A 25516-nucleotide genomic window follows, 5' to 3' on the forward strand; every position below is an offset into this window, starting at 1 on the left:
GAATGCGAAGAACAAACCACCCCACTGCCCAAATCCTTCATCGCGAACACGTGAGGACCTCCACATTCGCGAAGAAGGAAACCAGAACTAGTAATACAATAGTTTTGGACTTAGCTTCCGGCGGTCCGAAATACACCCGAGCCACCCGGAACCCCGTCTAATTGCACCAACAAATCCATAAATATAATATGGACCTGTTCGAACCCTCGGAACATGTAAACCAACATCAAAACCAAGAATAACACTCCAAAACTGAATTGAATAAACTTATGAACTTCAAACTTTTCAACTAACTGAACGCGTCGAATCATGCTGAGACAACTCGGATTGACGGTAAATTTTGCGTACAAGTCATAAATTGCCATACGGACCTATTTCGAGGACCGGAATCCCAAATGGACCTCAATAACACCAAACTCCACTCCAAACCAAATTTAAAGAACTAGAAAACCTTCAATGTGCCAACTTTCAACATTAAGCGCCAAAATGCTCCCGGGATCATCCGAAACCCGATCTGCACACACGCCCAAGTCCAAAATCATCACACAAACCTATTGGAACCATAAAATCCCAGTTCTGAGGCCATTTACTAAATATGTTGACTCAAGTCAAACTTGGCCATCTTAGGCCACTATCAAGGAACTAAGTGTTCCGCTTTCAACCCGAACCCTTCCAAACCTAAACCAACCATCCCCACAAGTCATAAAATAGCAAAACGCACATACGGGAAGTCTTATTTGGGGAACGGGGACCTAGAAATCAAAACGACCGATCGGGTCGTTACACTTGTGGTCTTAAAAGCTTAAGGGGTAAAAGTTTTATGGGTCATGGTATTTGTGTGTTTATAAAAGCTTCTCATTGAAAAAGGTAAAATGAAGAGTTTAAAGTTAAATTATTTTCCTTGTAAAAATGTGTCATTCTTTTTTGAAGGGACTAACAAAGAAAGTGTGTCATCTAAATTGAAAAAGAAGGAGTATCTCATAATTACCACATAAAGCTTATTCATGCTTGACTTTTAGCTAATGCAAACAGAGAAGAGAAGACAATTATTCATCCTATCATTCCAGAATCTAGGTGTTGAATCAAGACAAAAGTTTCTCCTTAAACATGTTCATTTGTTAATGCCAAGTCTAATTTATGTTGGCAGTGGAATCCATAGGTTCCCTAATAACTAAGAAAATTTGACTTAACACATATTGTGCTTATTCACCTTATCACATATACAAACTTTGTTAGATTAGTGTTTAGGACCTTACACACTGTTTACCCTTAAAATCGAATAACAATTAAATTTATAAGTGGTTTTAAGGATACGTAATTTCACCTAGCACCGGTAGATAAATACGATGATTAATAGTAGAAATTAACAGTAAAGTAAAGCAAACCCGTATTGAAATACAATTCAACCCTCGAGCTAGATCGCCCTCGAACCGACTGAGAATAGATTTATGGAATATGAAATAAACTGATGAACAAGAGAAAAAGTATTGTATTGCTTTGATATGCGAGAATGTATGATGGTTAAAAATGATTAGAACCTCCCTTTATATAGTAGAGGAATTCCAATTATGGTACAATTCTAATTACAAAAGGAAACCCCATGATTAGCTAAATAACAGCTCTTGATTAGATCTGTTCCGAGATTTCCGTCATGATCTTCGGCCAGTCACAAATATCTCGCATTTTCGTTATTATGCTATCTTCGATCTTGCTCGATGTCTATTCCGTTTGGTCTCGATCATTACTGGTCTTGATCTCGACAGGTACTTCGAATCCCGAACTTAGTACCTTATCCTTATGTCTTGCTCTGATATACTATGGGATCGATCCTCGATCCATCCCCCTGGTCTCGGTTAATCAGTAAAATTGGGTGGGCCTAATTTTAACCGTTTACAGATAGTCTCCTCATTTTTTGGAGTATAATGGCAAGAAACGAATTGAGTCCTCGATCTTTACCCCGATTTGTCATGACATCATCACCGTGATGTAAGCGATAGAGGTGACCAAAATATCCCGTCGATGCAGTTCTCTAGGCATTTAATACTTGTTAGTTGATGGTCGGCCACCACCGGTAGTGAACCGGCGCCTTCAACCTATAAATATATCTTCCTTCTTTTGCTTAAACTTTACTTTCAATCTTCATATTCCTTTGCCTTCTACAGATTCCCAAGCCTTTCTTTATTTGTTTTCCCCAAAATACCAAATATCCCAATCTATGTTCTTCCTTGTTCACAAAAACAAGATGGCCAAAACATGTAAAACCGGTCCGTAGAAAGAAAAAGCTTCCTTGCCTCAACTGGTCGACGAACAACCAGCGGTGGACCCACGCCCTGAATAATTCTTTCCTCCGTTGTACGTCCTTGACTCTGACTTCAAGGTTGAAAAGATCCCCTCGGTTCCTGGCCGATGCGAGCCAATATCGAGGTACATATGCACAATCACCGGTGGCCTCTTAGACCAAGTTAAAAAGGATCGCAACTAGTTAAACAAGCACATGGTGGTGCTCTTGCCTGAGGAGTCAATCACTACGTATGCGGAGGGGTTTCTAAGTGTTTACACCTACCCTTTCACATTGGGCCCCTTGGACCCAGTTATTGTGGACTTCTGCAAGAAGTATGAAGTGACCCTCGGCCAAATTCACCCCTTCTTTTGGAGAATAGTGATATTGCTCCGCTTCTTTGTGAGCCAAGTCGACGGGCTTCCCTTTACCCTCGACTACCTTACATGGTTATATAGCCCCTGACTTTATCGAGGGGGCTAATAAAGCTTCAACGTCGGGCCTTCAAGACAACTTTCTCGAGCATAGATGAGGACAATGACCGGGGTTGGATGAGCCGATTTGTCCGAGTAAAGACCTCAGACCTAATCCCAACTGAAAGCATGCCATTTCCGGAGAAATGGAATATGAGACGTAAGTATAACCCCATCTTTTAACTTGCGCTTATTATCTTCAATGAAAATACTGAAAAGAAAAAAAGGAAGATAAAAGTATCGTATCTTTTAGGGGAAAGATTCACTTTTAGCACTATTGTGACTTATGTATATAGATTTTGGGTTGGGTCATTCTCTTTTAATTGGATTATTATTTGTTAGAGTGAAAAATAAAAAAATAGAGTAAAAAAATATTATCGAAAAGTTTTTTTCGATTTTTGAGAAAAGATAGTTATACTTGGTGAAAAAAAATGTAGAAATGACACTAGGTAGCAACTAAAATGTAGAAATGACACTAGGTAGCAACTATAAAGGCTTGCTATTTAAGAATTAACCAGTGTGTCCTTGCTTGCTATTTAAGAATTAACCAGTGTGTCCTTACTTTTAGTTTTTTAGGACAAAAATATCCTGAATTGTCCTGAAATTAAGATTTCTTGGTTAAAATTTCAAGACAGAATAAATACCGACTAATCTGTAAATAACATCCAGAATGGATGTCCGTGCACTTACCCCGAAAAAAGACATAATGACCATTTGTGCAAAGGGATTTTTCATACCTATACAAAATTAGAAACTTTATTACCAAAAATATTCATATTTACATAATTACCCGACCTACCCATATTTAGTCTACAACATATATAATCCACCTCAAATTCATTATTTGTGCCTTGAATCAAGAGATTTAGTTATATTTTTTCCTTTTTTCTCTCATCTTTGCCCTTTCTCTCCCGATCTACCACCCTTTTCACAAATGGCAATTCCCAAACACTGAAATGAATGATCTGAATTGTAGTATTTGATTTTTGAATTGGAGTTCACAGAGCCTAACCTATAATAGAATATCCAGAAAATTCTCAATCAATCTCAAAATAGGGTGCGGTATGCTTCACCTGGGGAATTCCTTTAGTTGTTCCCAAGTAAATGTAGTTGCTAATTTAAACCACATTTGCTGCATCGAATCCCAGCTTATAACATCAATAAAGATGAAGTACACCCAAAAATTGATGAGAACTACGCAGAACCCAAGTTAATTGATGTCAAAATGAACAAATCAGCATTTACCAAAAAGGGAATAAAATGCACAGTATCAACTACCCAGATTATAAATCAACAGAGCAGAGAAACAATGGACCCAGATCAAACCAAAAAAGCTCCACATATTCCCCTCTCTCTCTTACGATATACTGATACCTACAATAGCCGTTGGATGAAAAGTTAGTCGAGATTCGACGGCGAAATTAAATGGTGCCAGATGTCCGAAAATGTCTTACTCCAAACGAGTAACTCTCAAGAAAACAAAATACACCAGAAAACAAATGTAGCTATTAAAAGACACAACTCAAATCAACACCAGTAAAAGCTAAGTAGACGGAAAGCAAAAAAAATGTGTGAAATGTGGAATTAAAAAAAAGAGGAGGTGAGGTAGGGACCCAATAGATATTATTTGGTTTTAGTAATAGTACATAGTTAAATACAACTACAATATCATACAACTTAAATATAATTTTTATACAAATTTTATACAATATGTCTTTTGTATATTTTGTATCTGATTTATACATAGTAAAAATAAATTTCATACAACTAATTATATATTATACAACTTATCTACAACTTATCTATAATTTTCATACATTATTTCTACTTAGTTATATACAACTACAATATCATACAACTTAAATATAATTTTTACACAATATTGTTCAACTTTCATATAATAGTTAAATAAAAAATTTATATAAACAAGAGAATATAATTTTTCTATAATTTTACTACAATTTCGTAAGTATAATGTACAACTTTCGTACATTATTTCTATCCAGTTATATATAACTACAATATCATACAAATTAAATACAATTTTATACAAGTATTGTTCAACTTTCATACAATATTTAAATAAAAAAATATAAACAACATAATATAATTTTTTTTACAATTTTACTACAACTGTACTACAATTTCGTAAGTATAATGTATGTCATATCGTCGTCATCTTCTTCTTCGAGTTTCAATTTGAAATTCAGCCAAAATCAAGTCTAATCTTCACCAAAACACCCTCAAAATTGACATATAAACTCCAACCCATATTCCCAATTGTTTGCAACAACACCCAATCCAAACAAATAATGGTTTTTAAAAACCCACATTCGAATTCAAAACTTTTTAATGACTCTCAATAATGAAATTGTCACTCTTTTTTCTTTTGCTTTACATTACCAAAAATAGGGATTGAGAGATAGAGAGAGACGTAGAGAGAATCTCAATTCTTTGCAACAACACCTAATTCAAACAAATAATATTTTTTAAAAATTTAAATTCAAATTTAAAGCTTCAAAACTTTTTAATAATTGCCAATAGTGTAATTGCTACTCTCTTGTGCAAAATAGATGGGTGAGGGGTAGGACGTGGAGAGAGAAACGTGGGAGGAGTGGGATTCGGAGAGAGAAACAAGAGGGGAGTCGGATTTGTACGCCGTAGGAATTGATTAATTATGATTAAATTCTAATAGTGTACATAATTGGTAATTTTGTATATTGGAGTTAATTAAAGTGAAAGTTGAGTAGCTAGGGCAATAAAATTTTCAAAAATCCTTTTCCTCGGCCCAATTGGATCAACGACTACTCATCTCCCTCCGCTGCAAACTTGCCATCCATTTTTCCGGCGAGCTTCTCCGGCGAAACCGAGTTGCAGATTTTCCCCATTCTTTTTCCAGCGATTTTAGCTGTAACAATGTGAACAGAGCTGCAATTCAAATTCATAAAGAAAGGCTCAACTTCAATTAGTCATAGTTCTTTGCAACTTTTACGAGTTACTTCGCATATTTGTTTGTTCCGCAAGTGGTAACGTATTCAAATCTTAATTAAGCTTATAGTTGAAGGGTAGAAATATTCAAATTGCATGCCAATTTTTGATTGAATTATCTGTATCCATTCAGCTCTATTTGTATCCTAGGGTTCCTGAATAAAATGATCTTGAATCATGTGCAGCTCAGGATATCCTAATTTTTTATTAAATGATCAAGAGGAAGGTAGTTAGCTATCACCATCAAAGGGTAGTGTAGTGGTAAGTACTCTTTCAGTCTTAACAAGAGGTCTCGGGTTTGGGTATGGAGTCGCCTTTGGTAAGGAGTGCTTTACCTCCAAAGTGGAACTTTACGGCACGAATCCTGATTAGTCGGGCCCAAAACGCGTACCGGACATTGCGTGAGAAACAGACAAAAAGAGAAAAGAGGAAATTAGCTGCCAGGATAAACCTGGGGGGAAGATTATTAATAATTTGTTGCACTGTGGAACTAGTGCAATCAATAGTGGAGTATAACTAGTGATGGACTTTGCTTCTAAATTTACTAAATTAATTACTATATACATTTTAGCCTTCTGTGTGATTTGCAGATAAGGGGATACTTTCTGCATATGACTAGTAGTTAATATCTATTTGGACAGACTCAACGTGCTCCTTTCATAGGACACAGCAATCTAAGGGTGTTCACAACCATGTGTTAGCGGTTCATAGTTAGAAGATCATTTTTATCTGATTAAACTTTCATTAAATGAAAACTATAGTAGCTCGCCTTAATAAAGATTGAGCGTGAGTATGTCTGTTTCATTGCTCACACATCTGTTGTATCATACTGTTCAGTGTGCACAAATAGGTCTTTCTATTTTCTGTTCTTCAGCAGAAAAGGATTAAGTAGGTCAATGCCTTAGACGAAACTTTTGGTCTTTGAAAACATGTACCGATAACACTTTCCTTTGATGATAAGTTGACAAATGATGAGGTATTAAACATGATCAACTGTTTTTCTTACACATGTCAAATCATATGGTATTGGTTATGGTAATTAGGACCTTTTCAGTTTTATGTACGCTTCATATTTTCTAACTGACCACTTCTCTAATACTCTCATCCTTGTCCAATCTTCTTGAAATACAATATTTCAGTGGCTAACATTTTTTTTTTTCATTTTGAGAATGGTAACATGTTCAGTGGCTAACATTTATGATGTTATCAGGATCCTAACTTAGCAAAATAAGGCATCATCTTAACTTGGTAACTAATGTTAACTAAGTAGAGAAGGTTTATATAGAATCCAAGCTCCACCTCTCCCTCAATATCTATTTCATTGTAGATACATTGTTTTGAGTGATTTTGTTGTCCATATCCTATTTGTTTCCCTTAGACCCTTACTTTTCTTTTATTATCCTTTCGGTTGCTCCGTGTCAATCTCTTTATTCACCTCCGCTTTCCCATTAATTGTTGTCGGTTTCTCCAACTTCCACCTTCCTTTTGTTCACCACTCTTCCTCTTTTTCTTCAGCACGACAGTTGTCATCTTCGATGTATCCATGCTTATCTTTGTTTCGGTGGTGTCTCTAGTCCTCATATTTTTCCCAGATTTGAAAGTTTTTTCTCTGTCGCTCTTTCACTTATGACCTTGCCTAATTGGTAGAGTTGTAAGTGCTTCATTTACTGGTGCTAATTTCCCTGTTCCTTTGATCTTGTAAAAGTTGTTCAAATCCGCTAGGCATCAGGCCAATCTTTTGGCACTTCTTTTGCCGTTACCATCTTAATAAGCACGATGATCTCTGCTGATCCACCTGGTGATGAAATGACAAACATTTTGTCAAGACTTCCTGTCAAAGCTCTCATGCAATTCAGGTCTGTTTGCAAATCTTGGTTTAATCTTATTAGAGATCCTCATTTTGTTAACATGCATATGAATCAGCATTCATCATATAAGAAAAGCTACTTGATAAGTAAAGATATCTTAGATGTTGGGGAAAAAGAATGTTGCACTTTGTACTGTGATGAAACATTTGCCGAGCACAAGAAACTGGAATTTCCCTTGTGGGAATCAACTAAAAGTTTTGAAGTCTTTGGCTGTTGCAATGGTGTTCTCTTTCTTCTTTACCCTATAACTCCTAGATCTGGTTGCAACATGTATTTTTGGAATCCAGCCACAGAAATAGTCAAGAATCTTAGCAGTTCTACTGTTCAGCTTCCTAACATTCCTGTTCATTTGGTGTTTGGGTTTGGTTACATTCCTAAATTGGATGAATATAAGGTGGTAAGGATTTTGTATTCTGAGCAAATGAATCTAACAGACCCCCCAAAACTTCCGCCTATTGTTGAAGTTTACTCATTGAAAACAGATTCTTGGACAAAGATTGAAATTGATCTTTCATACTTTATTACAAGCCATATGGCAAAGGCATTTCTAGATGGATCGATATATTGGGTTGCAAGAAATGTTAACGAAACTGTATATGATGACTTTATTGTATTTTTCGATATGGCTGGCCACATTTTTGAAGAAATAAAGCTGCCAAAGTCTTGCCTCGACGATGGTGCATTAACTGGATCGTTAGCAGTATTTCGTGATTCACTTTACCTATTTGTTCACGGCCCTGAATCACTAGATTGGTGGCATATTTGGATGTTGAAAGAAGATTGTTCTTTAAAAGTTTGGTGCCCTCAGTTTAAAATTGATTGCTCATTCAAAATCTGTTGGCCCCTATGTTTTATGAAGAATGGTGAGGTTATATTCGAATCCATTGAGGGCGACTTTTCTATTTATGACCCTATAAACCAACAATTTCAAGATCTTCACTTCCAAGGGAATCCTGAGATGATAGAACTATTTGCATACAAGGAGAGCTTGGTTTTACTTGATTTAGTAACTAAATCTTGGCCTAGCAAATTTCACGACAATGGGAACGAAAAAGTTTGAGAGCCAAACTCTGAGGCAAAAAAGCTTCACAGGTAATGATTATTGACTAATGAGCCAGTGAAGTCCATGTGAAATCTTTGACTGATTTTCTTCTTGTTTCTGGAGGTTTAGCTGTTCATTAGCTTTCTGCATGAAGTTTAAATTTTGGATTGTTAATATTAGTCACCTCTATGTTACATGTATAAATTGGTGAGAATGAAAGACATGGTAATTGTACCATTGTGTTACATGAGCTCTTTTACTGCCAATTTTTTATTACAATGAATCCGTGCAACATATAATCTTCTTTGCGATGAACACAGATGTGAGAGTTGGCTATTGATACTCAGTAATGGGGCTCTCAACAATATTGCATTGCTCAATTCGAAGAATGGATTTTGGAATGTTATTTGTATAGCTTGAAAACTGATTGGTCTTGGCTTAAGTCCTGCTAATGCACATCTTTTACATCCTTCCTCTCTGGTGGATCAGCCAATGCTGTTTCGATCCTTTTTTAACACCCTATGATGTCCTACTCTGGCGATCCTGTTCTGTTATTGCATTCGTAAAAGGTACACAATTTAAAGATCTTCTTGGTTCTTCATGCAGATTGACGGGTTACTATTCTTGAACATCTTTTGTATCGCGACTGCAAGGAATAATGCATCAGTGAATTTTGAAAGTTTGCAGGAACCAACTCTTTACTGATAGCTGTTACAAACTTGTTGATTGTTGTTGTTTGATGTATAATCTTAATAGAGCAGAACCTTCTTGTGTGAGAAGTTCATTGTTTGAAGAATAGCTTGTTTTGTATGGACTCTCTGTGTGTGTGTGTGTGTCATTGAAATTGTAAATGTTTGCTAGAAGCTAAGAATGCCACTATTGTACACAGGTAGAGGAAGGCAAAGAAATGTACACATGAAAAAGATTTGTTGATGTCGGAAGATGTGCTCAAGGAAATGGAGTTTTTACTCTTGAGGATTTAAGTCATGTAGATTATGAAAGATTTTGCTAAATATTAGTGTTTAACAATGTATTAAAAAAACGTAAAGTTAAATTAGAATATTTAATTTAGAACAAGGAGAGTAGTTGATAGCAAGACCAGTAAATTTAATAAAAGTTGAAACGTGGGCGAGATTTTTTTTGTTTTTTTAATATTTAAAAAAAGAGTGATTTTGCTGAAAATGGTGCAAGTACCCAATCCATATCAAGTCATCCAAATTTAACAAGTTAAATTCTAAAAAAAGTACAACCCGGTGCATAAAACATTCTCCATTCATGCAGAATTTGAGGAAAGGTAGCACCCCAATAGGTGTGATGTAGACAACCTATCCTAATACAAGCATTAGCGGCTGCTTACAGATGAGCGCGTGACCTATAGATCACACGGGGACAACTTTAACATTGCTTATAAATTTTTCTGTAAGAATAATCACGTAGCAACATAAACAATAGGAATGAAAGTGCAGGGAAATTCAATAGACACAGCAAGGGCAGTGAAACTACCCAGAAAGTAATTAAGAAGAGAGTCAAGTCAATAGCCGTCTGAGTGACGCTACTTATTGTCATTTTGTGTGGAATTCAAATGCACGAGGAAGAGTACAAACTACAAGCCTTGTTGAATTTAAGGCCCCTGCATTAAGACTAGTTCACACAAAGAGAGATTTTTCCTGAAATTTGAGGTCTCTGAGTAAGGGTAGATGAATCCATTCATCCACCACACCTCTTACTAGTGGTGACTCCTAGATTACTACTCCCCTCTGTTTAAAAAAGATTATCTTAGTTTGATTTGGCACAAACTTTAATAAAATTCACAATTACAATTACATGAATGTGGTCATGCCACAAATTGATTTCTCCTGCTTCAAAGTGAGGTGCAATTGAGTTTTAGAGATCTAATTCAGACCTTGAGTGAGGGCACGAAAATGCTTCTCAATTCGGCGTATTTCCTTTGCAACATGAATCATGTATGGTCTATCTTCTCCATTTGATAGTGTGCATCTCTTAACAAGATCCAAGCAGTCCTTCAATTGTTGTCGAATCTCAATTCCATTCTCTTCCAAAATTGCAGGATCCACTATATCCATTATATTACACTCTTCAATATTGAACGTGTTGTAGTACTTGTCACTCAGCTCGCCATTAACAATAAACGTTTTCTTTCCGGTCAATAGCTGAAAGAGAAAAACTCCGAAACTGAAGACGTCAGTCTTTTGAGTAACAACACCCGAGCGGAGATATTCTGGATCTAAATAACCAAATGTTCCGAGCGCACCTTTTGCTTCTACTTCCAACTCTCCTGGAGGCAATGATATGGACAATGAAAAGTCAAATAGTTTGGCAACTCCACTGTTCTGATCTATTAACACCTTTTTTGAGCGTAAGCCTACGTAAATAATGGGCGTAGTAAATTCACTATGGAGATAAAGAATTGCTGAAGCAATCGCATTGGCAATCCGCAATCTACTTTCCCAAGATACTGATGAATTTCTAGCATGAAAAAGTAAATCGTGAAGAGTTATAGCCTCAACCTATTCATACACTAGAACAAGTACTGCATATTCTAGACAACAACCAATAAGTTTAAGCACGTTATTAAGATGGCTCATTTGAGAAGTAATTGCTATATCATGACATATATCATTGGAATTTTCAACCAAAGTATCGTAGGTGAAGTAAACCAAAACAAAGCGTTTGTCTAGTAAGCCTTTTACCGTATGTCCTCTGTAGTTGTTAAATAATGACTTTTCTGAATGTTCAATTGCCCTCTCGATTTCTATGGCACTGAAGTAACGAAGGGGAATTCTGCTTTTTCCATCGCATAAAGCAATAAGCTCCTCTAGCACTGCACTTCCATTCTTCAAATAGTATTGCTCTTTCTTCAGCCTTTCTTCAGAGGCGCAGAGGATGAAGTTAGTTTGCTTATGAGTCCCCTAAAATGATGCATTTGTTCTTGCCAAATAAATTCCACAGAAAATGACAATAAATAGCATTAGACGGCTATTGATTTGACTCTCTTATGAATTACTTGGCAGTTTCGTTGCTTTTGTTTTGTTTTTTGAATCTCCAGGCACTTTCATTCCCATTGGTATTATTTATACTTTGTAACGTAAAGTCAAAGATTTTTTAGTGGTCCCTTTTCCTTCTTTATTTATTTATTTATTTTTGTGAAAGATAAAGTGTCCCTCATTGGTTGTGGAAAGTTTTTTTTTTCTTTTATATTGAATTGATCTTTGTTTGACTTGTAAAGGACTAGTAAAAGGGAGTGGCCTTGCGCACATGAGAAATTGGTCTTGACGGCAAAACGGGTGAATATGCCCCTTCCCCCTGTGAGATATATTTGGTTTTACTAAAATTATTTCTTCATTTTTCGAACTTACCAGATTCGTTCGATAAGTTGTTCTTGGTCAATATTATCTACTATTTTTCTTACGGTCTTCATGATTTTTTATCTCGCAATCAACTTTATTAACTTCCCGTAAAAATAATGAGAAAATCTCATTTTATACATGTTAAGCCAAAACTATTTATCCTTTAATATCCAGGCCCAAACTATTTATTGTTCCTACCTATGTGGCCCAGATTATTTACGTGGCCCACTCATTAGTAGCGAATTCCCATACCCGGCCCAAGCTATTTCACCCAGTAGCCTATGCAATTAGCGGGTTCCTATACACACCGTCATTTAATGCCTAATTTATTTTGTCTTCGTCCTTTAACGCTACAGACAGTTTCAAAACCTCCATAGTCAAACCATGAGGACCCATATTTCACCCAGTATTCATTGATTCGACTTTTGAATTTTGTCACGCTCCAAATCTGGGAACGCAGGCTCGCACCTGGTGCCATACTGGCCCGAGCGAACCACTCTATAACTCTTTTTTTTTATTTAACCATCATTGAATCGACAATGATTATTGTTTCAAGAAATTATCCATACTTTTTTTGGTTAAAACTATCATACAAAATACTTCAAAGATATAAGGATATAGTACTTCAAAAATGTTCGCGATGTTCAGTGGATTTTTTATGGCTTTTCTTGCATTACCATGTATGAGTGGTTTTGTTGCCAATTGATAGTATTTTTTGAAATAATTATCGGCCAATAATATCTTTTAATTCTAAAAATACTAATTACTTTTGTAATGACAATTGAAATGATATTAACTCCTATTTATTCATTATCTAATTCACGCCACGCTATATATTCTATGAATACAATCTATTTAATGCTTAACCATGTTATATTTCTTTCTTTCTTTGAAATATTTGCATGATATTCTGACCCCCAAAAAGGTATTAACAATTAGAGAGTTCTAAAAACAGCAATCGCTACCAATTGAATGAAAATATTCAAACAAAAAATAAAAGATAGAAGTACCTTATATTTTGAGAGAATAATTAGTTCACTTTTAGTATTATTTTTATCTATTTATGTGGATTTTATGTCTGATTGGGTCAGGTCATTCCTCTTTTAATTGGGTTATTGTTTATTAAAATAAAAATAATAAAACCACCTAAAATTTTCGGAAAGTTATGTTTTTAAGTCACTTGATTTTTGTATGGTACTGAGTGTCGGCCAGTCAAGAGCGCTCATGTCCAGAAAATGAAGGTAGCAGAGATGAGGATGTTGAGATCGATGTGCGGGCACACCAAGTTAGATAGGATCAGAAGTGAAGTTATTCGGGTGTGGCCCCTATTGAGGACAAGATGCGGGAAGCAATGCTTAGGTGGTTTGGTCATGTGAGGAGGAGGAGCACAGACGCTCCGGTGAGGAAGTGTGAGAGGTTGACATTGGAAGACCTACGGAAAGGTAGAGGTAGGCCAAAGAAGAGGTGGGCAGAGGTGATTAGGCAAGACATGACGTAGCTTCATCTGACCGAGGATATGACCCTTGATAGGAAGGTATGGAGGCCAAGGATTAGGGTAGTAGAGTAGGTAGCCTAGAGTGATCATAACAGTAGTATTGGAACACAGTCTCGCTTTCTGTTGGTAGTAGGTTTTTATGACTAACTATTGTTTTCTTCCATTGTTGATCACCTTACTATCTTGTTTATTCTGCTTTTATATGTCTTTTTAGTACTGTCTCTTCTTGTCTATATTTTTGATTAATGTAATGCTTATGCTTTCTTGAGTCGAAGGTCTATTGGAAACAACTTCTCTATCCTCACAAGGTAGGAGTAAGGTTTACATACACACTACCCTCCCCAGATCCCACGGTGTGGGATAATACTGGGTATGTTGTTGTTGTTGTTGATTTTTGTGTGAGTTAGTGAAAGTTATATTATTTTTGTGTGAGAAAACATAGTTATACTAATTTGGTAAAAAATAAAGTCATAGTTATATGATCATTTGTGAAATTTACCACTTTCTCCTATTATCGTAGTCTTGATTTCTATTACTACCTATTTGTTTTCTCTCGTTTAAATTTTCTTATCTATTTTACTATTTGTTACTATTCTTATCTTCACTATTTTTAACATGACTTTTTATTACTTTTTTTCTTGAGCCTAAAGACTATCGGAGACAGTTTTTTTAACTCTATAAGGTAAGGATAAGGTCTATATACATATTATCCTCTCTAGACCCCGTACTGTAAAATACACCGCATATATTTTATTGCTATTATTATTATTATTATTATTATTATTATTATTATTATTATTATTATAGTTATAGTATTATTGTTTTGCATAATTTTACTTTGTATTGGTTAAAATTTGACCGTGGATTGTACTTTATGAAAAACTTTGTTATCTTCAATTTATGTTACTTCTACTCCCTCCGTTTCAATTTATGTATATCTATTTTTTTTAATTTGTTTCAAAATAAATGACTACTTTCTAAATTCGAAAATAATTTAACTTAAATATCTTATTTACCCTTTTTGAAAATCTTTTTAGTTATACAAATATTATAACATGTTTAAGATCATAAGTTTCAAAAGTCTTTTATTCTTTCTTAAACTCCATGCCCAACTAAATATGTTCATATAAATTGAAATAGAGGGAGTATTGGTGTAATGACCCGGTCGGTCGTTTTGAGAATTTACGCTCTGATCCCCTATTAACTGCTTTTTCCGTATTTGTTTATGCTATTGTGAGTTGCTGAGAGGATTCGTTTAAGTTTCGGAGTGTTTTGGGACACTTCGTCCCTAAATGAGAGCTTAAGCTTTAGAATTTGGACCGTAGTCGGAATAGTGTGAAGACGACCTCAAGTAGGAATTCCGTCAATTTCGTTAGCTCCGTAGGGTGAATTCGGGCTTAGGGGCGTGTTCGAATTGTGTTTTAGAGGTTCGTAGCTTATTTAGGCTTGAAATGCCGAACGTTGCATGTTTGAAGTTTCCAGATCGATAGTAAGATTTGATATCGGGGTCGGAATCTGATTCCGAAAGTTGGAAGAGCTCCGTAGTATTGGATGTGACTTTTGTGAAATATTTGGGGTCAATCGGACATGGTTTGGTTGGTTTCGGCATCGGTTGTAGAATTCTTGAGATTTCAAGTTCATTAGGCTTGGATTGGAGGGTGAATCGTGGTTATAACATTGTTTGATGTGATCCGAGGGTTAGAATAAGTTCGTATGATATTTTAGGACTAGTTGGTATGTTTGGTTCAGGTCCCGGTGGCCTCGGGTGAGTTCCGGATGCTTAACGAAAGTGAATTTAGACTTAGGGAATTGCTGAACCTATTGGTTTCGCACCTGCGGAGCTTGGACCGCAGGTGCAGCGCCACAGAAGCGGTTTGGGAACCGCAGGTGCGGTCTAAGGCATAACTGAAGTTGGTCGCAGATGCGGCCCAAGGACCACAGAAGCGGACCACATCTGCGAGTAAGTGGGTGCATGTGCGAATTCTGGACGTTTAATGAAAACTCGCAGGTGTGGGTCCCAGCCACAGAAGCAGGACCGCAGGTACGGTCCCATGACCGCAGATGCGGAAATTGCTGGGCAGAAATATGAAATTTTGAGGGTTTGAAGCTCATAACACCAAATTTGTTTTTTGGCTCGGGAGAAGGCAATTTTGAGAAGATTTTAAAGAGGAAATCAATGGGTAACGAATCCTTATCCCTTTCTAGTTGTATTCCATTAATCTAATATTAGTTTTGTGTGATGACCCAAAAGGGTCATCTCCTATTTTAGAACCCAATCCGGGGTTCCGAGGCCTTCAAGACCTCATTTTCCTTCTCCTCGATTTGTGTGCACAGTCCGGGCGTGCTTACGGAAAGCCTATATGTGAAAATTTGAGAAAATGCTAAATTTTGCCTTTAAAATTGAAATAAGTTGACTTCGGTCAATATTTTGGATAAACGGACCTGGACCCATGATTTGATAGTCCCGGAAGGTCCGTAGAAAAATATGGGACTTGAGCGTATGCCCGGAATTGAATTCCGAGGTCCCTAGCCCGAGAAATAATTTTTTGAAGGAAATTGTTTAACTAAAAAATATAGGAAGTTTGGAAATTGAATAATGCTTGAATGTGATGGTATCGAGCCCGTATGTTGGTTCCGGAGCCCGGTAAAATCTAAAATAATGTTTATGTCTAATCTGTAAAATTTGATAGGAAACGAACCTGATTTGATATAAATTGGACCCTCGGTTGTGAAAATAGTAACATTAGGTGTTCTTGAGAATTTCATTGATTTTGAGGCTAAATTCATAGTTGTTGCTGTTATTTTGATGATTTGATCGCACGAGCAAGTTCGTATAATATTTTTGGACTTGCGTGCATGTTTGGTTTGGAGCCCCGAGGGCTCGGGTGAGTTTTGGATAGGTTGCGGAGTGTTTTGAACTTAGTAAAAATTGCAGGTGAGTTGCAGGTACGCAGGCTTCGCAATTGCTCGCAAATGCGAGCTCGCATTTGCGATGACTGGGCAGGGAGGGGACCTTCGCATTTGTGAAGCTCTATGTCGCAAAAGCGACTCCAGCAGTAATCACAATTGCGAACAATGGTTCGCAGTTGCGAAGTAATCTGGCCAGGGCAACCTTCGCAATTGCGAAGCCTTGGCCGCATTTGCGAACCTGGCATCGCAAATGCGATAACTACGCCTGGGTAAATTGTAACTTAGACGGGATTTTCTTTATTTTTCAAACTCTTCCAAACCCTAAGCTCTCTTGAGCAATTTTTCAAAGAAATGTTCTTCCCCAAATCATGGGTAAACAACTTTTAACTCATTTCTTTCAATCTACATCATCATTTTACAAGATTTCATCACAAAATCTAGGGATTTTCATGGGAATTTGGGTGTTTTGGGGTGAAAATTGGGAATTTTGAAATTTGGGAATTTAGACCTCAATTGAGGTCGGATTCCAAAACCAATTGCATATCCGGGCTCGTCGGTGAATGTGTAATCGGATTTTGGTCCGAACATGGGGTTTTGACCAAGCGGGCCGGGGTCAATTTTTGGGTTTTGGGGGAAAATGTTGGGAAAACTATAATTAAGAATTGGATGTGAGTTCTTTAGTATTTATTGATGTTATTAAACTATTTATGACTAGATACAAGTGAATTGGAGGCGAATTCTAGAGGGAAAGCAATAGTTGAGGCTTGATTTGTGGTCGTGGAATCGAGGTAAGTGTTTGGTCTAACCTTAGCTTGAGGGTATGTGTTGTACCTTATTTGCTATGTGCTGGTGTGGTGTACGGTGTAGAGGTGTGGTGACGAGTTTCTATACGTTGGTGTCAAGCATGCCTGTGAGTCTTAAATTGAAATTGTTGTAATTCTTAATAAGTACTATAAATGCCTAAATTGTTGGTTATCCATGTTGAGTAAGACTTATGATCATTTTTCGTAGTACTTGTCTATCGTTGAGCATTGGCTCCAGTTGAGGTTCATTTGTGAAGTTAATTATTGGATCAAGATTGGTTATGGTTGACTCCCTTGCCGGGATGTATTTATTCTTATTGTTGATTCCCTTGCTGGGATGTTGTGGTTTCCATTGTTTCGGTGAGGAAAGAGTGATAAATCACGAAGGGTGATGCCATGTACATTTACATTGATATTGATGCATATGGTGAGGAAAGAGTGATAAAGCACGAAGGGTGATGCCGTGCAAATTTACATTGATATTGATGCATTTGGTGAAGAAGAGCGATAAAGCACGAAGGGTGATGCCGTGCACATTTTCTGTATTGATTCGCATAGTGAGGATTGAGAGTAAAAACAAGAAGGGTGATGTCGTGCATTCTTTACCTACTTGTTTTTATTTCTTGTTGCTATCGGTTCAAGCGCCTTAATTGTTTCATTCCATTATTTCCGTGTTCCCTTATGTTGTTATCCCCTAAAACATGTTGCCCTTTCCCGTTAATCTCTGTTTAGCTTCTATTACTGTTATTCTGTTAGATATTGTTTAACTGTAGGTTATGTTGTTTGTTGTTTCCTAGCCTCATCACTACTTCGCCGAGGTTAGGCTCGACACTTACTCAGTATATGGGGTCGGTTGTACTGATACTACATTCTGCACTCTTTTGTGCAAATCACGGTATTGGAGCATACAGACCATAGATAGAGGTTGCTGCCTTCAGTCCATCGAAGATCCGAGGTAGTCCTGCAGGCGTTTACAAGCCTTGGCGTCCCCTTATATCCCGTTTCTTTCTGTTATTTTCTATTTTAAAGACATACATGTATTTTTCTTTGATCGGACCCCTACTTGTAGTATTCGTAGATAGTCCATGAAATTGTGACACCAGTTCTGGGTGAAGTATTATTATAGGTTTTGTATAGGTATTACTGTTAAAATTCTATTCTTCCGCATTTCTATTTCCGCTGTTTACTTGAACTAACTTGGTAAATTATTAAAGGTAAAGGTAAAGGTAAAAAGATAGAATAATCAATAATGTTTTCTTTCCTAGAGGGTTCAATGTTAGGCGCCATTACGGTCCCTGTCGGTGGGTAAATCGGGACAAGTTGGTATCAGAGCTCTAGGTTGCTTAGGTCTCACAATTCACGGACAAGATTAGTAGAGTCTGAAGGATTGGTACGGAGACGTCTGTGCTTATCCCCCAGAGGCTACAGAGTTAGGAACAGTTTCACTTCTATTCATCTTTGTCATGCGATTTTCTAAATGCTAATTGAACTTCTACTCTGTTCTTTCGCAGATGGCGAGAACACGTACCGCTTCAGCAGCCGACCAGCAGTCCGAGCCCCCAGCAGCAGCTCCTACGAGGGCTAGGGGACGAGGCCGATGCCGTGCTAGGGGACGAGGTAGGGCAGAGCTCAGCCCAGAGCAGCAGCACCAGCGGCGGAGCCTCAGGTAGAGTTTGACGATGAGGTTTCGACCCAGACAGTTCCAGCAGGCCCAGCTCAGGTCATAGAGGGGTTCATTACTACCTCGGTACTCCAGGATGCTCTGGATCGTCTAGTGGGCCTTATGGAGAGTGTCACCCAGGCAGGCTTACTTCTTGTAGCACTAGCCGTCTCTCAGGATGGGGGGGAGCATAGACTCCTACTACCCGCACTTTGGAGCATATAGCTCCCCAGTTTTAAACTCAAGCAGCTTAGCCAGTTGGAGCAGTTCAGCCGGGTATAGTAGCTCAGACCGGTGATGGAGTAGCTATGTCTGCCGATGCTTTGTGGAGGTTAGACAGGTTCACCAAGCTCTCCACTACAACCTATGGTGATACATCTTCACAGGATACCTAGGATTATTTAGACAGCTGTCATGAGGTTCTTCGGAACATGGGGATAGTGGAGACCAATGGGGTCGACTTTACTGCTTTTCATCTGTCAAGTTCCGCCAAGAAATGGTGGAGAAATTATTGTTTGGCTAGACCAGCTAGATCACCACCTCTCACTTGGGGCCAGTTCTCGTAGCTATTTCTCGAGAAGTTCCTTCCTGTCACTCAGAGAGAGGAGTACCGCAGAAGGTTCGAGCGTCTTCAGCAGGTTCTATCACTGTCACCCAGTACGAGATGAGGTTTATTGATTTGGCTCGTCATGCTCTTCTGATACTCCCCACCGAGAGAGAGAGAGAGAGAGAGAGAGAGAGAGAGAGAGAGAGAGAGAGAGAGAGAGAGATAGAGGGTGAGGAGGTTTATTGAGGGACTCGCCCAGCCTATTAGATCGCAGATGGCTAAGGAGACAGGTAGCAAGATTTCTTTCCAGGATGCGGCCAATGTGGCCAGGCGAGTTGAGATGGTTCTAGCTTAGGGGAGAGGTAAGGGGTATGACAAGAGGCCTCATCATTCTGGCAGATTTAGTGGTGCCTCATTTGGAGGCAGGGATTCCTTTGGTAGAGGCCATCCTCCCAGGCCGATTTAGTCAGCACTTCAGGCTTCTCACGGTGCTCCAGGTGACCGTGGTTCTCATATGCAGTATTCTGATCAGTTGCCCTACAGTGCACCACCAACTTCTATTAGTGCACCTCCGCTCCAGAGTTTTTGCAGGGTGATTATCCAGGCCGTCAGGGTCAGTTTTAGGGTTAGCAGTCTCAGCAGCCTAAGTCTTGCTATACTTGTGGCGATACAAGGTACATTGCTAGGTTTTACCCTCGAGACTTGAGCAGTTCTCAACACCAAGGTTCTTGTGCTATGGTTCCAGAACCGGGTGTTCCACCGCCTGCTCAGCCAACTAGAGGTAGGGGTCGAGGTGTTAGGGGTAGAGGTCAGGGCGTTAAAGGTGGAGGCCAGCCAGTAGGAGGCCGTCCTAGGTATGTAGTTTAGAGTGGTGGGGCCTAACCCCGATGTTATGCTATTCTAGCCCGACCTGAGGCTGAGGCCTCCGATGCGGTTATCACAGGTACAGTTTCAGTTTGTAGTAGAGATGCCTCAGTTCTATTTGATCCAAGGTCCACATATTCTTATGTATCATCTTATTTTGCCCCTTATCTGGTTGTGCCTCATTATTCTTTGAGTGCTCCTATATATATGTCTACGCCAATGGGTAATTCTATTGTGGTAAATCATGTTTATCGTGCTTGCGTGGTCGTTATTGGGGGTCTTGAGACCCGTGTAGATTTCCTACTTCTCGATATGGTGGATTTCGATGTCATTTTGGGGATAGATTGGTTATTCCCTTATCATGCTATATTGGACTATCATGCCAAGACTGTAACCTTAGCATTGTTGGGGTTGCCTCATTTGGAGTAGAGAGGGACTCCTGGTCATTCTACCAGCAGGGTTAGCTCATATATGAAGGCTCGGCGTATGGTTGACAAGGGATGTTTGGCCTATTTTGCGTATGTTCGGGATTTCAGTGCTGAGGTTCCTTATATGGATTTTGTGCACCTTATTCAGGAGTTTCTAGAGGTATTTCCTTCAGACCTGCCGGGGATGCCACTCGACAAGGACATTACTTTTGCATTGATTTGGTTCCGGGCACTCAGCCCATTTATATTCCACCATATCGTATGGCCCCGCCAGAGTTGAAAGAATTAAAAGAACAGTTGCAGGACTTGTTGGATAAAGGCTTTTTTAAACCTAGTGTCTCGTCTTGGGGTGCACCGGTGTTGTTCGTTAAGAAGAAGGATGGGTCGATGTGGATGTGCATAGATTATCGACAGTTGAACAAAGTCACCATCAAACACAAGTATCCATTGCAGGGATTGATGATTTGTTTTATCACCTTCAGGGTGCCAAGGTATTTTCGAAGATTGATTTGAAATCTGCTACCATCAGTTGAGGACTAGGGCATCCGATGTCCCTAAGACAGCTTTTCGCACTTGGTATGGGCATTGTGAGTTCTTAGTGATGTCATTCAGATTGACAAATGCCCTAGCAACTTTCATGGATTTGATGAACCGAGTGTTCAAGACTTATTTAGATTCCTTCGTGATTGTCTTCATTAATGATATTTTGATCTATTCCCGTAGCCGGGAGGAGCACGAGCAACATCTTCAAGTTGTTCTTCAGACTCTGAGAGACAGTCAGTTGTATGCAAAATTTTCGAAGTGTGAGTTTTGGTTGAGTTTAGTAGCATTCCTGGGTCACATTATATCTGCAGAGGGTATTCAGGTGGATCCTAAGAAGATTGCGACAGTCAAGGACTGGCCTAGACCTACATCAGCTACAAAGATTCGGAGTTTCTTGGGTTTGGCAGGCTATTACCATCGGTTTGTGGAGGGTTTTTCATCTATCGCAGCCCCGATGAACTAGTTGACCCAGAAGGGTGCCCAACTCAGGTGGTCAGAGGAGTGTGAGGCAAGCTTTTAGAAGCTTAAGACAGCTCTGACTATGACGCCGATGTTGGTTTTGCCCACAGGTTCAGGGCCATATACAGTATATTGTGATGCATCTCGTATTGGGCTTGGTGCGGTGTTGATGCAGAATGACAAGGTTATTGCATATGCTTCGCGATAGTTAAAGATTCACGAGAAGAATTATCCAGTTCATGATTTGGAGCTAGCAACCATTATTCACGCGCTGAAGATTTAGAGGCATTACTTATATGGCGTGTCATGTGAGGTGTTCACGGATCACAAGAGTTTGCAATACTTGTTCAAGCAAAAGGAGCTAAATTTGAGGCAGAGGTGGTGGTTGGAGTTATTGAAAGACTATGATATCACCATCTTGTATCATCCGGGGAAGGCCAATCTAGTGGCCGATGCTTTGAATAGGAAGTCAGCCAGTATGGGCAGCCTTGCATATATTCCGATCGGTGAGAGACCTCTTGCTTTGGATGTTCAGGCTCTAGCCAATCAGTTCGTGAGTTTGGATGTTTTTGAGCCCATCCGTGTGCTAGCTTGCACAATCGCTCATTCTTTATTATTTGAGCATATCCGAGATTGGCAGTGTGATGATCCTCATTTGCTTTGCCCTTAGAGACACAGTGCATCACAGAGGTGCCAAGTAGGTTACAGTCGGAGATGATGGAGTTTTGAGGATGCAGGGTCATGTTTGTGTGCCTAATTTGGATAAACTTTGTGATTTGATTCTAGAGGAGGCCCATAGTTCCCGGTATTTTATTCATTCGGGCACTGCTAAGATGTATCAGGACTTGCGGCAGCATTATTGGTGGAGGAGGATGAAGAAGGAAATTGTCGCGTATGTAGCTCGGTGTTTGAATTGCCAACAAGTAAAGTACGAGCATTAGAGGCCTGGTGGTTTGTTTCAGAAGATCGAGATTCCTGAGTGGAAGTGGGAACGTATCACTATGGACTTCGTTGTTAGACTCTCACGGACTTAGAGGAAGTTTGACGCAGTATGGGTTATTGTGGATAGGCTGGCTAAGTCAACGCATTTCATTCCTGTGGCAGTTTTTTATTCTTCTGAGCGGTTGGCTGAGATTTTTATCCGTGAGATCGTTCGTCTTCATGGTGTGCCCGTGTCTATCATTTCTGATCAAGGTACGTAGTTTACCTCGCATTTCTGGATGGCAGTGCATCGTGAGTTGGGTATGCGGGTCGAGTTGAGCACAACATTTCATCCTCAGACGGATGGAATATGCTCCGAGCATGTGTTATTGACTTTGGAGGTTCTTGGGATCAGTTCTTGCCACTAGCTGAGTTTGCCTACAACAACAGTTATCAATCGAGCATCCAGATGGCTCCCTATGAGGCATTATATGGTAGGCGGTTTCGGTCACCAGTTGGGTGGTTTGAGCTGGGAGAGGCTCGATTGTTGGGTATAGATTTAGTTTAGGATGCCTTGGATAAGGTTAAGATCATTCAGGATAGGCTTCGTACAGCTTAGTCCAGGCAAAAGAGTTATGTTGACCGTAAGGTTCGCGATGTGGCATTCATGGTTGGAGAGCGAGTGTTGCTTCGGGTGTCGCCCATAAAGGGCGTGATGAGATTTGGGAAGAAGGGAAAGTTTAGCCCTAGGTTTATCCGTCCTTTCGAGATTCTTGACTGAGTGGGAGAGGTGGCTTATAGACTTGCATTGCCACCGAGTTTATCACTTGTGCATCCAGTGTTTCATGTGTCCATGCTTCGAAAATATCACGGCGATCCATCTCACGTGTTAGACTTCAGCACTGTCCAGTTGGACAAGGACTTGACCTATGAGGAGGAGCCGGTAGCTATTCAAGACCGACATGTTCGCTGAGATCAAAGAATTTTCCTTCAGTTTGTGTGTAGTGAAGAGGTCAGCCTATTGAGGCAACGACCTGGGAGTCCGAGTCTGATATACGGAGCCTATATCCCCATCTTTTCCCTGACTCAGGTACTCAATTTACGTGCGCGCTTCCGAAAAGCCTATATGTGAAAAATTGAGAAAATGCTAAATTTTGCCTTTAAAATTGAATTAAGTTGACTTCGGTCAGCATTTTGGGTAAACGGACCCGGATCCATGATTTGACGGTTCCGAAAGGTCCGTAGGAAAATATGGGACTTGAGCGTATGCCCGGAATTGAATTTCGAGGTCCCTAGCCCGAGAAATGAACTTTTGAAGAAAATTGTTTAACTGAAAATTATAGGAAGTTTGGAAATTGAATAATGCTTGAATGTGATGGTATCGGGCCCGTATGTTGGTTCCGGATCCCGGCGCAAGTCTAAAATATTGTTTAAGTCTATTATGTGAAATGTGGTAGGAAACAGATCTGATTTGATATAAATTGGACCCTCGGTTGTGAAAATAGCAACTTTAGGTGTTCTTGAGAATTTCATTGATTTTGAGGCTAAATTCATAGTTGTTGGTGTTATTTTGATGATTTGATTGCACGAGTAAGTCCATATGATGTTTTTGGACTTATGTGCTTGTTTGGTTTAGAGCTCCGAGGGCTCGGGTGAGTTTTGGATAGGACGCGGAGTGTTTTGAACTTAGGAAAACTTGCAGGTGAGTTGCAGGTATGCAGGCTTCGCAATTGCTCGCAAATGCAAGCTCGCATTTGTGATGACTAGGCAAGGAGGGGACCTTCGCATTTGTGAAGCTCTATGTCTCAAAAGCGACTCTAGTAGTAATCGTAATTGCGAATGATGGTTCGCATTTGCGAAGTAATCAGGCCAGGCCAACCTTCGCAATTGCGAAGCCTTGGCCGCATTTGCGAGTTCGCATTTGTGAACATGGCATCGCAAATGTGATAACTGCGCCTGGGTAAATTGTAACTTAGTCGGGATTTTCTTTATTTTTCAAACCCTTTCAAACCCTAAGCTCTCTTGGGTGATTTTTTAAAGAAAGGTTCTTCCCCAAATCATAGGTAAACAACTTTTAACTCATTTCTTTCAATCTACATCATCATTTTACAAGATTTCATCACATAATCTAGGGATTTTCATGGGAATTTGGGTGTTTTTGGGTGAAAATTGGTAATTTCAAAATTTGGGGATTTAGACCTCAATTGAGGTCGGATTCCAAAATTAATTGCATATCCGGGCTCGGGGGTGAATGAGTAATCGGGTTTTGGTCCGAACATCAGATTTTGATCGGGAACTGTAATTAAGCATTGGGTGTGAGTTCTTTAGCATTTATTGATGTTATTAAACTAATTATGCCTAGATACAAGTGAATTGGAGGTGAATTAAAGAGGGAAAGCGATAGTTCAGGCTTGATTTGTGGTCGTGGAATCGAGGTAAGTGTTTGGTTTAACCTTAGCTTGAGGGAATATGTGTTATGCCTTATTTTCTATGTACTAGTGTGGTGTATGACATATAGGTATGGTGACGAGTATCTATACGTTGGTGTCAAGCATACCCGTGAGTCTTAAATTGAAATCGTTGTAATTCTTAATAAGTACTATAAATGCCTAAATTGTTCGTTATCCATGTTGAGTAAGACTTATGATCATTTTTCGTATTACTTGTCTATTGTTGAGCATTGGCTCCAGTAGTGGTTCATTTGTGAAGTTAATTGTTGGAGCAAGATTGGTTATGGTTGACTCCCTTGCCGGGATGTATTTATTCTTATTGTTGATTCCCTTAACGAGATATTGTGGTTTCCATTGTTTGGGTGAGGAAAGAGTGATAAAGCATGAAAGGTGATGCTGAACATTCATACTTTTGCATT

The 25516-nt window shown here is 39.0% G+C and overlaps 1 protein-coding gene and 1 pseudogene across 2 annotated transcripts; one reads left to right on the forward strand and one right to left on the reverse strand.

Annotated features, from left to right (window-relative positions):
• The first annotated feature begins 5392 nt into the window (after nucleotides 1-5392).
• LOC107799830 (F-box protein CPR1-like) lies at nucleotides 5393-9424 on the forward strand. Of its 2 annotated transcripts, none has more exons than XM_016622975.2 (2): nucleotides 5393-8699; nucleotides 8970-9424. In XM_016622975.2, the coding sequence occupies exon 1, from the start codon at nucleotides 7516-7518 to the stop codon at nucleotides 8665-8667; it is 1152 nt and encodes a 383-aa protein (XP_016478461.1). In that variant the 5' UTR covers nucleotides 5393-7515; the 3' UTR covers nucleotides 8668-8699; nucleotides 8970-9424. The 2 variants fall into 2 exon arrangements, with proteins under 2 accessions (XP_016478461.1, XP_016478462.1); XM_016622976.2 differs by having other exon boundaries at nucleotides 9256-9424.
• Nucleotides 9425-10176: 752 nt separating this feature from the next.
• Nucleotides 10177-25516, reverse strand: part of LOC107799829 (serine/threonine-protein kinase ZRK3-like) — a 51730-nt pseudogene continuing 36390 nt past the window's right edge.

The sequence above is a fragment of the Nicotiana tabacum genome, chromosome 6, assembly GCF_000715075.1.
Source record: "Nicotiana tabacum cultivar K326 chromosome 6, ASM71507v2, whole genome shotgun sequence".
Classification (NCBI taxonomy): Eukaryota; Viridiplantae; Streptophyta; class Magnoliopsida; order Solanales; family Solanaceae; genus Nicotiana; species Nicotiana tabacum.